The following is a 12,939-nucleotide window of genomic DNA, read 5'->3' on the forward strand; positions in this document are numbered from 1 at the left end:
AATTCACAAAAATATTCTGTTCTTATGGATATCAAACAATTGCAAACAAAACACAGGTTTATCAAAAAAAAAAATTTATTGGCATCCTTTTAGTCAATACTTTTTGCTACCTCCATTTGCCAAGATAACAGCTCTGACTCTTCTCCTATAATGCCTGATGAGGTTGGAGTATACATGGCAGGGGATCTGAGACCATTCCTCCATACAAAATCTCTCCAGATCCTTTAAATTTCGAGGTCCATGCTGGTGGACTCTCCTCTTCAGTTCACCCCACATGTTATCTATGGGTTTCAAGTCAGGGGACTGGGGTGGATTTGGCAGGACCTTGATTTTGTGGTCAGTAAAACATTTCTCTGTTGAATTTGATGTATGTTTTGGATCATTGTCCTACTGGAAGATCCAACCACACCCCATTTTAAGCTTTCCAGCAGGTTTTCATTTAATATCTGTTGATATTTGATAGAGTCCATGATTCCATGTATCCTACCAAAATGTCCAGGTCCTCTGGCAGAAAAACAGTCCCAAACATTAGAGTCACCACCATATTTAACAGTGGGCGTGAGGTGTGTTTCCATATGGCTACTTCTCTGTGTGTGCCACTGAAGGCGCTTGTGTTTGTTTTTGGATGAGAGTAGAGGCTTTTTTTTCTTGAAACCCTTCCAAACAATTTGTGGTGATGCAAGTGACTTCAGATTGTAGTTTTGGAGACTTTCTGACCCCAAGGCGCAATTAACTTCTGCAATTCCCCAGCTGTGATCCTTGGAGATTTTTTGGCCACTTGAACCTTCTTCACAGGGCGTTGAGACAATATAGACATGCCAATTCCAGGTTGATTCATAACATTTCCAGTTGTCTGTAACTTCTTAATTATTGCCCTGATGGTGGAAATGGGCATTTTCAATGCTTGTACTATTTTCTTATAGCCTCTTACCATTTTGTGAAGCTCAACATCCTTTTGCCACACATCACAGCTATATTCCTTGGTCTTACCCATTGCTATGATTGACTAAGGGAATTTGGCCTGTGTGGTACCTCATATTTACCCCCCTTTGAAACAGGAAGTCATGGTTGAATAATTTCCTGCTCCTAGTGTACTTTAAAAAAAAAAAAAAAAAAAAAAAAAAAGATAAAATATCAATGGGTTCAAATATATTTCTCAAATGAATTCATAGGGGTGCCAATAATTGTTGATTTGTAGCAAAAGTTGATAAATATTCATGTTAGACCTCTATTGTGTTTGCAATTGTTTGACATCCATGAAAGTAGAGTATGAGTATATTTGTGAATGTAGAAGAAAGATCAAAATGGTTATTTTTATCCCAACAGCTGCGTAAATATAGGACGGAACACATTTTTGGCTAAACTACCCATCAAATGGGTTGTTTTTCAACCCAAAGGATAATTGAATTTTTACAAAAATGCTGGGTTAATTTCATTTCATGAATGGGTTAATATTTTCAGGGTTATTTTTACCCTTTGAAAATGTCAAATATACCACATTATAAACAAATGTCAACATTGTATATCCTTTATTCATACACAAGGTGTTCAGAAATGTATTACTAGATCTGCTAAAGTGGTGTTTATATAAAATCTTAAGTAACCTTTTAAAAAAATATATATATATATATATATATATATATATATATCTTTTTTTTGTGTATAGTAATGGTTTTATGGATAAACATGTTGATACGAACCTTCACTCTGAAAACAGATGTGTTAAAAATAACTTTGTGTTCATTTTTAACACACCTGTGTGTCTAGTTAAGGACAACACATGCTTTTAACACAAGCAATGTGTTAGTACATTGCCACAAAAAATTTTTTAAAAGTGTTTAGAATTTTTTTTTTTTTTTTAATTGTGTTTAGACTTTTTCCCCTACAATTATCCTAAAATGCAATTTGTTTATATGCTAAAATTCTACTAAAATGCTCAGAAAATAAACAACAAATTGCATGAAATTCAGCTGTCACTTATTAAAATCATTTAAAACATTTGACATGTAAGAATTGAAGTTGATGCATCTTCTTACAAATCTCCCTGCCATCTGTTAAGATGAGAGTCCCATTCCTTCCTTCTGAAAAGCAGTAAAAGAGCAAAAAGAGTGTTGGTTATCTACAACATATGGACAAATACTTCTGACCTTCAACTGAGAAATTGCATTACAGAATCCCAAATTGTGTAATTTTGGAAATGTGTCCCAATGAACAAAACGGCACTGTAGACTCACCAGGAAAATCTAGCTAACTTGCAAATATTTATTTTCCCACTTTTAGCACCTCTCTGCCAATTTTTTTTTTTTTTTGCCCAACTTAATTAACCAACATTTACAGTGATACTGGAAAGCGTTACAACTTAAACCCCATCCTCTTTTTGTCATGTTAACCTGGTGAAGGACTTTTGTCCTCAACATTACTGAGCTAGCTCAGTTCCACTGACTGTCTGTACCTGTTAACCAGTGTTAACATTCACCGAATACATGAAGAAACATAGCTCTAACCCGTCATCCTAATGCTAATTACTACAGCTTGCCTTGTCCAAAACACTTGCTAAATGTTGTTAACATTAACCCACTCTCTGTATTACATCATGGTGAACAGCTGTAATGCTATGTTATTGTTAACTTTCAAAAAGGGAGTGGGAATATCTAGTATTGGGGGTTGTGGTAGCCCCGTGGTTAAGACACTGGATTTCTGATCAGAAAGTTATGAGTTCAAATCCCAACACCAAGTTGATATTACTGATTCCTTGAGCAAGGCCCTTAACCCTCAACTGCTGAGTTGTATAAATGAGAAATGTAAGTACCTCTGTAAAGGTGTCTGCCAAGTGCCATAAATGTAAATGTATGCTAAAGTAATGTTATCAACTCCAACTGATAACTCCACTCATCCCTACTGTGATTGGTCACAGCATCCAGCTAGCTAACCATATCAGAGAAGATGCAGACCTAGAGAATTATACAATAACGTCAGTCCATATTTCACAGCCAACATAAACACATGATACTAGTACCATAAGGCCAACACTAAGGAAGCACATGATTTTCACTTTTGAAGCCTTTACCCACTGCTAGTTAGTTTTCCAATGAATACAATTTCGAGAGCTCCCTGCCCAAATATCACAAACTCGGCCAGGTATTTTCAGCAGCATTAACACTAAATAGTGATGAAAGCTGACTTACCGGCTCTCATTTGGTTTCCTCGCCTCAGCACTCCGCCTTTTAAATTTCTAGATGTTCAACAATAAGTAGACAAGCTTTTCAACTGAAAGCATATCAATACAAATATCTGGCCAAGGTTTCAAGGCCATTTTGTCCCACATTCATTCAATTATTAACTCATAAACCACCACCACCACACAACAATTTGTTACATATATATCCAACACCCACACACATTAATAAATACGCCACAATAAATACAAAACAAAATCAAAAGTGCCTTATACACTATACCTATACACTACCTATATACCTATACTACACTATACCTGAGGCATGTAAATGGGGAAAATAACCTGCCCTCATACCCCCCCCCCCCCCCCACACACACACACACATTTTTTATATATATATATATATATATAATATATGTGTGTGTGTGTGTGTGTGTGTGTGTATATTTATATTAATAATATATATAATAAAATACACACACACACACACACTGCCTCCCGGCACAAAGGAACACAAACAATTACTGCCAAGACTCGAGTAGCCTACCTTAAATAGGGATTGGTGGCCTCCTGACCTGCTACCGGACGTGGGGTACCGGGGTCGAGGAAACATCAAGGGCAGCCGCACCAACTGATCACAGATAAAATATTTGATCGCAACGGCCATTAATCGGCTGTCCGAGAACAACCCGGGTTCACACTGTAGAATTTTGGCCAAAATTTGGTCGTCTGAGACAAATTTTGAGAATCCTAAAAAAAATTTTAAAAAATTAAATTTCCTATAATCCTAGGCCAAAATCTGTCATCTCTGATCGCTAGTTTAACTTGTTCCCCGACAGCCGATTAATGGCCGTTGATCAAATTTTTCCCCCGATTAAATTCTGGTGTCCGAAGATTTGAGACACAGTCCTGTAGTGTGCGTCCGTTTTCCGCGTCTTGACTGTCGTACAGTCTGACATTAATGAGAGCTGAGATCCTACAGTGTGACACGGCTTACAGCGGGGATCATGTTCGTACAGTCTGACAAGCAACAGTCGCAGAGCAATATTAAAAAACCCCCAGTGTGCACCCGGCTTTACTTGCACGCGTAATACGACAATACTCAACCCACGTCCCGGCACGGCAGCATTAGATTTGGAGCGCAGCAGTACGTACACACACACACACACACACACACACACACACACACAAAAGCCCATTAATTGTACATACATTAAGCATTAATGTACACATTAATGATTATTAATGATAATGAATAATTATAATAACTATTAACGTATTAATACATTAAGCATTAGATTTGGAGCGCAGCAGTACACACGCACGCACGCACAAGCACAAGCCCATTAATTGGATGACCAACAGGTATGTGATCTCATTCAGCGCTAATGAGAGACAGGATGGCAACCCTGCGAATACTGACGTGCTGTGTAGGATGTTAACAGATCCATTCTGAGTGTGTTTCTCCAAATAAATCTATCAGTGTGAAAACCTCTAGCTCCACCTGAGGCGAGAGGAGGGTGGGGGAGGGGTGCATTGATTCGACTGTCAGTGAAAATGACCCAGCCACTAACCCAGCGGTTGGGTTACACAAAACTACCCCAATACTACCCAAGACTGAGAAAATAACCCAATTAAATGACCCAAAGTGCTCAACCCAGCGTTTGGATAGAAAGAAATAACCCAGTGTGTGTGTGATATGTTCTGCTGATTCACAGTTTCTGTACATTGTGCCTCGTGTTTCTCTGGAAATAATTGCCTCCCTCATATCACTTGTATGAAACAAGGTACTAAAATGTACATTTTCATGTCTCTGGGGTGGTTATTTTTGTACCATTTTATATTAATCTTTCACATGGAAACACGGATATGATGTACCTTTAAATAAATAAATATGCCATTATTATTATTAATAATAATTAATTAATTTAAATATGATTGGTGACATAATAACTTTTTAGATTAAAGCTTTACAGGTAAATGTGCCTAGGTAAAAGATAGCTACATAGTAGAAACGGTGTGTCCTTGAGGGTCGTACCCTCATTTTTTCTGTGAGAGTGTTCAGAAGGTACCACGGGACTTGGCTCTATTGATCTTAACGGAAATGAATCATCACAGAAATGAAGTTGATGGAATGTGAACACGACCTCGGGGGCTGCTAGCTAGCCTATATAAAGCCCGAATTACGGGGCAAAGAAACATTTGAGAGCTTATTGAAAGCGGGGTTGAGTCTCTGTTCCTCGGTGTTTCAACATGGGGAAGTTTGACGAGCGTGCTTTGCTCTTTCTTGCCATTTGCGTGCTTGCTGTTCACACACCAGCCGAAGCCTGGTACAAACAAGCAGCCGGACCCAGTTATTATTCAGTCGGTAGAGCATCGGGTCTGCTATCAGGAATCCGGAGATCAGCGATCAGAAGAGATGAAGCGGAAACACGCGACAGCGGAGAGACCACCGAAAATAACGCGGTCATACAGATAAACTCACGCAACTTCGCTCTGAAAAAGATGGTAAGCCCTCTGTTATTATTTATGTTTATGCATTTCCCTTGTTTCTCCAAAGAGATTCGCACGTGAGACGTAACACAAATCTATTTGTTTCTACTAAGTGGCCAGAAACAAGTGCTTTCTAAAATTGCAGTAATAAAAGAAACAGACCAGTAAATGAGCTTAGGACTGAACGCACATTTAGTCTCAACTCGGATCAGCTGTGATCATGAATTGGCAAGTTTCACGGAAAACGTAACCAGAAGTCAACTATTTATTGCATGTACCATATAAAAGAGAAACACTTCATCACAAAATAATCTGCTCAGTGTCGCTTGTCCAAATACAAACGGCATGATGTTGAAAAAGGTGCCACTTCTCGTATTTGGCTAGTTTAAGCATCAAAACCAATTCATCTCCGTTTTATGTCTTCTCTCCACATTAACAGCAATCCCCGAGAACAAACCATCAGGCGTTGTCTCTGTGCGCCCCTTCAGAAAGTTCAGAGCTGTTCTTTCAGCACCACGCTGGAACAAACTGCGCATGCGCAAACAGATTACCAGCCCAGATTGCGCAAACTGGCTCGTGCGAATTTAGGTGCAAACGCAGTGCTATGTTGCAGTGATGTTTTATTTATTTATGTATTTATTGATTTATTCATACATTCATTTATGTATTTATTTTATTTCAATGCAGCCTATTTGTGTGAAGGACGTTTTGCCGGAGCTGCAAAGCTGCGAACTGATGCGGGACTCCACGTTCCGGTGCGAGGCGGTCGTCATTATCACCCTCGATTCCAGGAACTGTTTGAACGCATAAGGATCACCTCTGTTTCCGGACTGAACAAAATACAAGCACAAACAAAATACGTGTGGCATTAAAGTGTGTCAAGTCAGTAGGCTATACAGTTTGCGAGTGCAGTATGAGACTGGATTGCCTTACTGTATTAGCCTAGGAGATCACACAGGGAAAATGAAAACCACATAAATCCTAGAGCATCTCTAAGAACAGCACTTTTCCCCCATTGTGGCAGTAATTTACTCGTGTGTGTGTGTGAGAGTGTACGCGTACGTGTGCACGCATACAGCTGTTAATTTAGAACTATGTCAAATATGTATGGAATAAAAAGCACATTGCAAACATGCCACTGAGTTTTATTGACATTTATTTTATTCATAGTTTATTCATCTACAAGAAGTAGATGCACACCTCAAAAATATAAATAAATGTTTGTTTAGTACTAAGATCCTCATAGCATTGGCATAGCTTAAAGGTTCTATTTTGTTACTGTATGCATGGCAGAACAAAAACTGTTGCACACACAGTGAAGATGTGTGGTGAGAGTACACCACTTTGTCCATGGCTGGTGCGCCACAAACAAAGTATATGCATGAACTTTAAACCTTTCACACATATTTGAACTAGCAGTGAAATGGTGTGTAAAAACAGTATAAATTTATTACATTACTCTGCATGTGACAACAGTCTCTCGTATTCTTTACATGTCTGGGCTATGGGGTAGGGTGGCTAGACAGAAGCCCTTTCTTACAAAAAACATCCAAGCTCAACTAAATCACCTAACCCATGTAGCAAAATGTGTTACGGTCTGATGAGACCAATTCTAAAAGGTACTGTATGTTTGGTGCAAAAAATAAGCAGAATAGCAGCATCATGCTTTAGGGCTGTTTTTCTTCAGAACTGGGGCTTTAATCATGTTGGAGGGAATTAGTACTAGCTACAAATACCAGTCAATTTTAGTGCAAAACCTTCAGGTGTCTGCTAGTAAGCTGAAGATGAAAAGGAATTTCTTCAGCATGTAAATGACCCAAATCATACATCCAAATCAATAAAGGAATGGCTTAACCATTTTTGAATGGCCTAGCCAGAGTCCAGACCTGAATCCAACTAAATCTGTGGGGTGACCTGAAGCAAGATGTGCACAGGAGATGCCCTCATAATTTGATGGATCTGCAATGTTTTGTAAGAAAGAGTGCGAAAATTTTGGCAAGTCAAGATGTCCCACGCTGGTAGACTCTTACGCAAAAAAGACTGAGCTATGTAATAAAATCGCAAAGTTCTTCAACAAAGTATTAGTTTAGAGATGTACACAATTATGCAACTAGGTTATTATACATTTTTTATTTTTCCTATTTTTCCCTAAAATATTTCTGATTGTTTTTCAGTATTTCTTTTTTCAGTTTTATATGTTTTAATTTCATATTAAGGGTGGTAAGAGTTCTGACATTGTTTAAATTTTTCCATCACAAAAACTTGCCATTTTTACTGGGGTCTGTAGACTTTTTTATATCCACTCTACAGTGGTGCTTGAAAGTTTGTGACCCCTTTAGAATTTTCTATATTTCTGTATAAATATGACATAAAAGGTAATTTTTCACAACAAGAGTTTCACATGAGTCCTAAAAGTAGACTAAAAAAAACCCCAATTAAACAAATGAGACAACAATATTATAGTTAGCCATTTAGGAAAATGATGCAATATTACATAACTCTGAGTGGCAAAAGTATGTGAACCTTTGCTTTCAGTATCTGGTGTGACTCCCTTGTGCAGCAATAACTGCAACAAATCTGTTGATCAGTCCTGCACATCGGCTTGGAGAAATTTTATCCCATTCCTCTGTACAGAACAGCTTCAGCTCTGGGATGTTGGGATGGGATTGATGACCACGTGCCCCCATGAAAATTTCATGAGGGCTCAATGAATGGGCTGATGAGTATTAAAATGATATAAATCATATGTTATGGCCTACATAGTCACCAGATCTGAATGCAATTGAATGCAATTCACCTATAGTAGATTTTGGACTAACATGTTAGAAAGAGCTCTCCACCTCCATCATCAAAACACCAGCAGAGGTGATTCACCAGAGTGACAAAACACCAGTGTGGCTCTCGATGTCCCAGCATGTTACTAGCACACTGTATGTTTTTGTTTCATTAATGTGTCAACCATCTGTATATAAAAATAAACAGCTGTGGGGAAAAAAACCTCATAACTGTAGTTCTCCACCATAGCCCCTGTTTTTGTATTTTCTGTCACATATTACTTTCATTCTAATTACCTGATAAATAAAGGTTTATAGTATTTTTTGTCCCTTTCCTACAAGATTTTAAATTTGAACAGACTGTAGAAAGGCTAATAAACATTCTGGTATATCTGTGGTACATTATAACAGTGATGAATGCCTTTGAACACTCCTGAAATGACACTCCATGGTTGTTCACATATTTTTATAGACTTTAAAGCAATTAAAGCTTGGTTGGGTGAGCAGCGTCTAAAGGCTTTGATGTCTTTAATGGCATCTAATGTTAGAGTTCACAGTGTATAACCATGTATTGCGTACCTCTAATATTTCAGTACAGTAAAAATTTAAACAGCTCATTATCTTGTAAGGCCAATGATTCATTGTGACCTAGGTTCCACTTCCTGGAAAGTGTTTTTGTTTACTCAAAATATCAGTTCATTTGTGAAGCTTCCTGCCTAAGGGAGGAAAGGAAAAAGTACCACGAAAGAAAATCTTTGAGTATGATTTAGCCACAGATCTCATATAAACTATATATGGACAACAGTTTGTGGACACCTGACGATCACACCTATATGTGCTTGTTGAACATCCCATTCTAGATTTAGTCCTCTTTTTGCTGTTATAATAACCTCCACTATGCTGGGAAGGCTTTCCACTAGATTTTAGAATGTGGCTGTGGGGATTTGTTAATTCAGCCACAAAAAATTAGTTAGGTCAGACACTGATGTAGGGTGAGAAGGCCTCGGGTGCAGTTGGAATTCCAGTTCATACCAAAATTGGGGTTGAGGTCTCTAGCTTTGATAAATGCTGCCTTCATGGATTTCACATTGTGCACATGGGCATTGTCATGCTGGAACAGGTTTGGCCTCTTTAGTTCCAGTGAAGGGAATTTATAATGCTACAGCATACAAAGACATCCAATTGTGTCCAATTGTTCAAGTGTGTTACTCAACACTGAAAGGTTGTCAGGAAGGGTGAAATCATTTCCACTGAGAACCACTACAAATAGCACAGCCATCAGCTGAAAAAGCTGCATCACCTCTTGCTCACATTGTAAGTTCTGTGGACAGCAATACAGAATAAATCATAGAAGAACTACTAACTTTAACACGTTTATCTAGTAATAAATAATATGGTTTATTTTACATATACACACCGTATTTGTACATAAATATATGTGTATTATTGTCATCTATTATTGCAGAACTCTATCCATTCTCTGTACTGCTTATCCTACAAAGGGTCATGGGGAGTCTGGATCCTATCCCAGGGGACTCGGGGCATGAGGCAGGGGACCAACTTAACACAGGGCACAATCACACACACATTCTGGACAATTTAGAGATGCCAATTAGCCTACAATGCATGTCTTTGGACTTGGGGGGGAAACCGGAGTACCTGGAGGAATCTCCTGAAGCACGTGGAAAACATGCAAATGCCAGCATACAGGCAGCGGCAGGAATCGAACCCCCAACCCTCAAGGTGTGAAGAAAATGTGCTAACCACTAAGCCACCATGCCCTCCTAAAGGCAGAAATATAATGTTATTTATAGATTATGGCTTTGTAGGAATAGGGCAGGTAAATTTGGTGTCAAATAAATCAGGGTACAGTCAATCAAAACATCAAAAGAGTAACAGTATGCTCACTTAGTATGCTTATTTCTGTAAAGCTGCTTTGAGACAATGTCTATTGTAAAAAGCGCTATACAAATAAACTGGATTGAATTGAATTGAACTTATATTGCTATAGACTGACTACTGACTAACATATAAAGAGTCTTCTTGTCAAACTACTTGAGTGTCCTATATCTATTGTAAAGCAAGAATTATTTTCATTTTCCACTTTTGTCCTAACTTACAGGCATTGTTACACTAGTTACATTGTATGGGTTTTCCAAGCACATGGACAGAGTAATGCACAGTTAGTCACATGCACAAGAGAACTGTGTCCAATTTTAAAGTGCTTCCAATGCTTCTGCCCTCGTTTGTGGGTTGATCGACCATACACACAAAGGTGTTAAAGAAAAAGGAAGATCAAGTCATGACTTGTCAGATGTCAGTTCATTAGTTTAGTCACCATAAATCATTTTTTAAAAATTTGCACAAAGTATAAGAACTCATTTAAGTTAGTTTGCCCCCTATCTTTTATTCATTTCATAGCGGACAGTTCCCTGTAGCAATACACTGGAGAAATGAAATATTGGGTTCAGTGTAACCAACTACTTCATCTGTTATAGATTAATTAATTTATAAGTAATTAGCATGCAGGCTTGCGAACACCAATTTATTTCACGTGTCCTGGAAATGATGTAGGCAGTGTGTATCAGTCTACTGCAGCATGTTTGCCAGAAACACTAAAAGCAATGTATATACAGTGAGGTGCAGAATTATTGGCAACCTTTGTAGATTAAAAAGTGTATGATTTTTTATTTTATTTTATTTTTTTGCTGGAATTAGTTTGATTTGTTTAGCCAGCAGCACATGTATACACTCATGCAGATACAGATCAAGAGCTTTTGATGTGGAAAAACATCAGAAGAGAAACATCTCAGAACACATCTCAGAACACACAACACACCAAACCTTGAGCTGGATGGAAAACCAGCAGAAAACCATATCAGGTTCCACTTTTGTTAGCCAAGGCTGGCTACAGTGATGACAAATCTGCAGCAATTGTGTGATGAAATCACGTTAAAATGGTTGGTGTTAGCATGGCCTTCCTATTATAATGGTCAGGGAGTGTATATAGAATATACAAAAATTTTCTTCATGAGGTGAAACCAACAGATGCTTGAAATGGTTGATAAGCTGTTGTCTAAACATAACATTCATTCCAAAGTGCAGAGGCTGTAGATGAGTTCTTTTTCCTTATGTTTCCTCACTTATGCATCCATAACAACAAATAATGACGCAAACAGAGATGTGATTTATGTTATGTCCATCACTATTGAAGTGTGTTTTCATTGGAAAGAGAAATCCTTCATTCTGATAGTACAAAGCTGCTTGAAAAATGATCAGCCAGTCTTTCTTCTTGGGTTCTTCAATGTACAGTGATTGCATCTCCTTCATCCTGCGGGAGAGACAATAAACAACTCCTGTGGTGTTGCATGGAGAGCACTGCGTGATAAAGACTACTCCTTCTTCAATCTTTTTTAAAAAGGGCCATGTGAAGTGAAGAACCATGCAAACACATTTAAATCACTCACAGCATGCAGTGTCATCGTCAAACAGATCTGGCAACAAACACTTCTAGCCTAGAACTTTATGACACATCCATAATTGCAGGAAAAGGGCTACCTGGCAATTCAACCATAATAAACAGAATTGAAGGTCCCATCAGACCAGGCACTTAAAAGAGATTTCACAGTAATTTCCAGATAACCTTGCCACTTTTGTAAGTGTAGTGACGAATTTTATCCTCGCTTTCGTGTTCTGAACACCGGCATGACATCCCTGGATGTTATTTTTTCCTGATAAACTCAGACCCTGACCAGGATAAAACAGTTACTGAAGATGAATGAATGAATTAATTTTCTGACAAAGACAGATTTGGTAGTGTACACTTCTAGTTTTTAAGAGCCATGCATGAAGAGAAAGTTAGAGTGTGTGGAGGATCAAAGAAAGTAAACCAATCAATATTTCATGGGTCTGAATCACAGCACAACATGAGGCCTCCTCCAGCTGTGTTTAGCCATCACAATTTGACCAGACATGACCCCAGAAGGACCACCAGCAAAGCAATGACTCCAACCTTTCATACGTACAAACCACTCCAGCATAAATTTATACAATATTATAGACTTGAAGCTAAAATGCTACTGAAAGATCTTTCTGAAGATCTTTCCAACACACTTTCAACTGTTTGACACTATTGTGTACAAATGTAGTAGAGTAATGATTTATATTCTAACTAGCAGGTGTCACTCAGAAGGATGGGTTCCCTTTTGAGTTAAATTTTATTTATACAGTGCTTCTAACAATGGGCATTGTCACAAAGCAGGTTTACAGAAATCTGGATGGATTTAGATTGATCTATAATGAGCTAAAAGGCTTTAGAAACACATCCAGTGTTGACTAGCATTTGATACACTATATGATCAAAGGGTTGTGGACACCTGACTATCACACTCATACAGTCATATGAAAAAAAAATACACCCTATGGAATCGTTGGCTTTTTTGACATATTTGGAAACAGTGCCTATTAATAAAGTCATTGTACAGCTCAGCTTCA

At 38.1% G+C, this 12,939-nt stretch overlaps 2 protein-coding genes across 7 annotated transcripts in view; both read left to right on the forward strand.

Moving 5' to 3' along the window:
• Nucleotides 1-1,120, forward strand: part of stk31 (serine/threonine kinase 31) — a 17,980-nt gene extending 16,860 nt beyond the window's left edge. For 3 of the 5 annotated variants that reach the window (XM_017489435.3, XM_017489414.3, XM_017489445.3), the window contains one exon: nt 1-1,119. This exon is cut by the window's left edge and continues 705 nt beyond it. The gene's annotated coding sequence lies outside the window, so the exon portion shown is untranslated. The other 2 variants (XM_017489425.3, XM_017489454.3) reach the window with 1 other exon arrangement.
• Nucleotides 1,121-5,293: 4,173 nt separating this feature from the next.
• Nucleotides 5,294-6,797, forward strand: LOC108277132 (neuropeptide B). 2 transcript variants are annotated; one of them, XM_017489546.3, is made up of 3 exons: nt 5,294-5,686; nt 6,111-6,259; nt 6,359-6,797. In XM_017489546.3, exons 1-3 carry the CDS (start codon nt 5,432-5,434, stop codon nt 6,369-6,371), a joined length of 417 nt encoding a protein of 138 aa, XP_017345035.1. In that variant the 5' UTR covers nt 5,294-5,431; the 3' UTR covers nt 6,372-6,797. The 2 variants fall into 2 exon arrangements, with proteins under 2 accessions (XP_017345035.1, XP_017345046.1); XM_017489557.3 differs by lacking the exon at nt 6,111-6,259 and having other exon boundaries at nt 5,295-5,686.
• The last annotated feature ends 6,142 nt before the right edge of the window (nt 6,798-12,939 follow it).

This window comes from Ictalurus punctatus, chromosome 2 (assembly GCF_001660625.3).
Source record: "Ictalurus punctatus breed USDA103 chromosome 2, Coco_2.0, whole genome shotgun sequence".
NCBI classification, from domain to species: Eukaryota; Metazoa; Chordata; class Actinopteri; order Siluriformes; family Ictaluridae; genus Ictalurus; species Ictalurus punctatus.

Bases quoted from the DNA above. Each gene is read 5' to 3' on its own strand.
- LOC108277132 (XM_017489546.3), top strand. From the start codon at position 5,432: ATGGGGAAGTTTGACGAGCGTGCTTTGCTCTTTCTTGCCATTTGCGTG. The intron at 5,687-6,110 runs GTAAGCCCTCTG...CCACATTAACAG, and splicing joins ACTTCGCTCTGAAAAAGATG to CAATCCCCGAGAACAAACCA.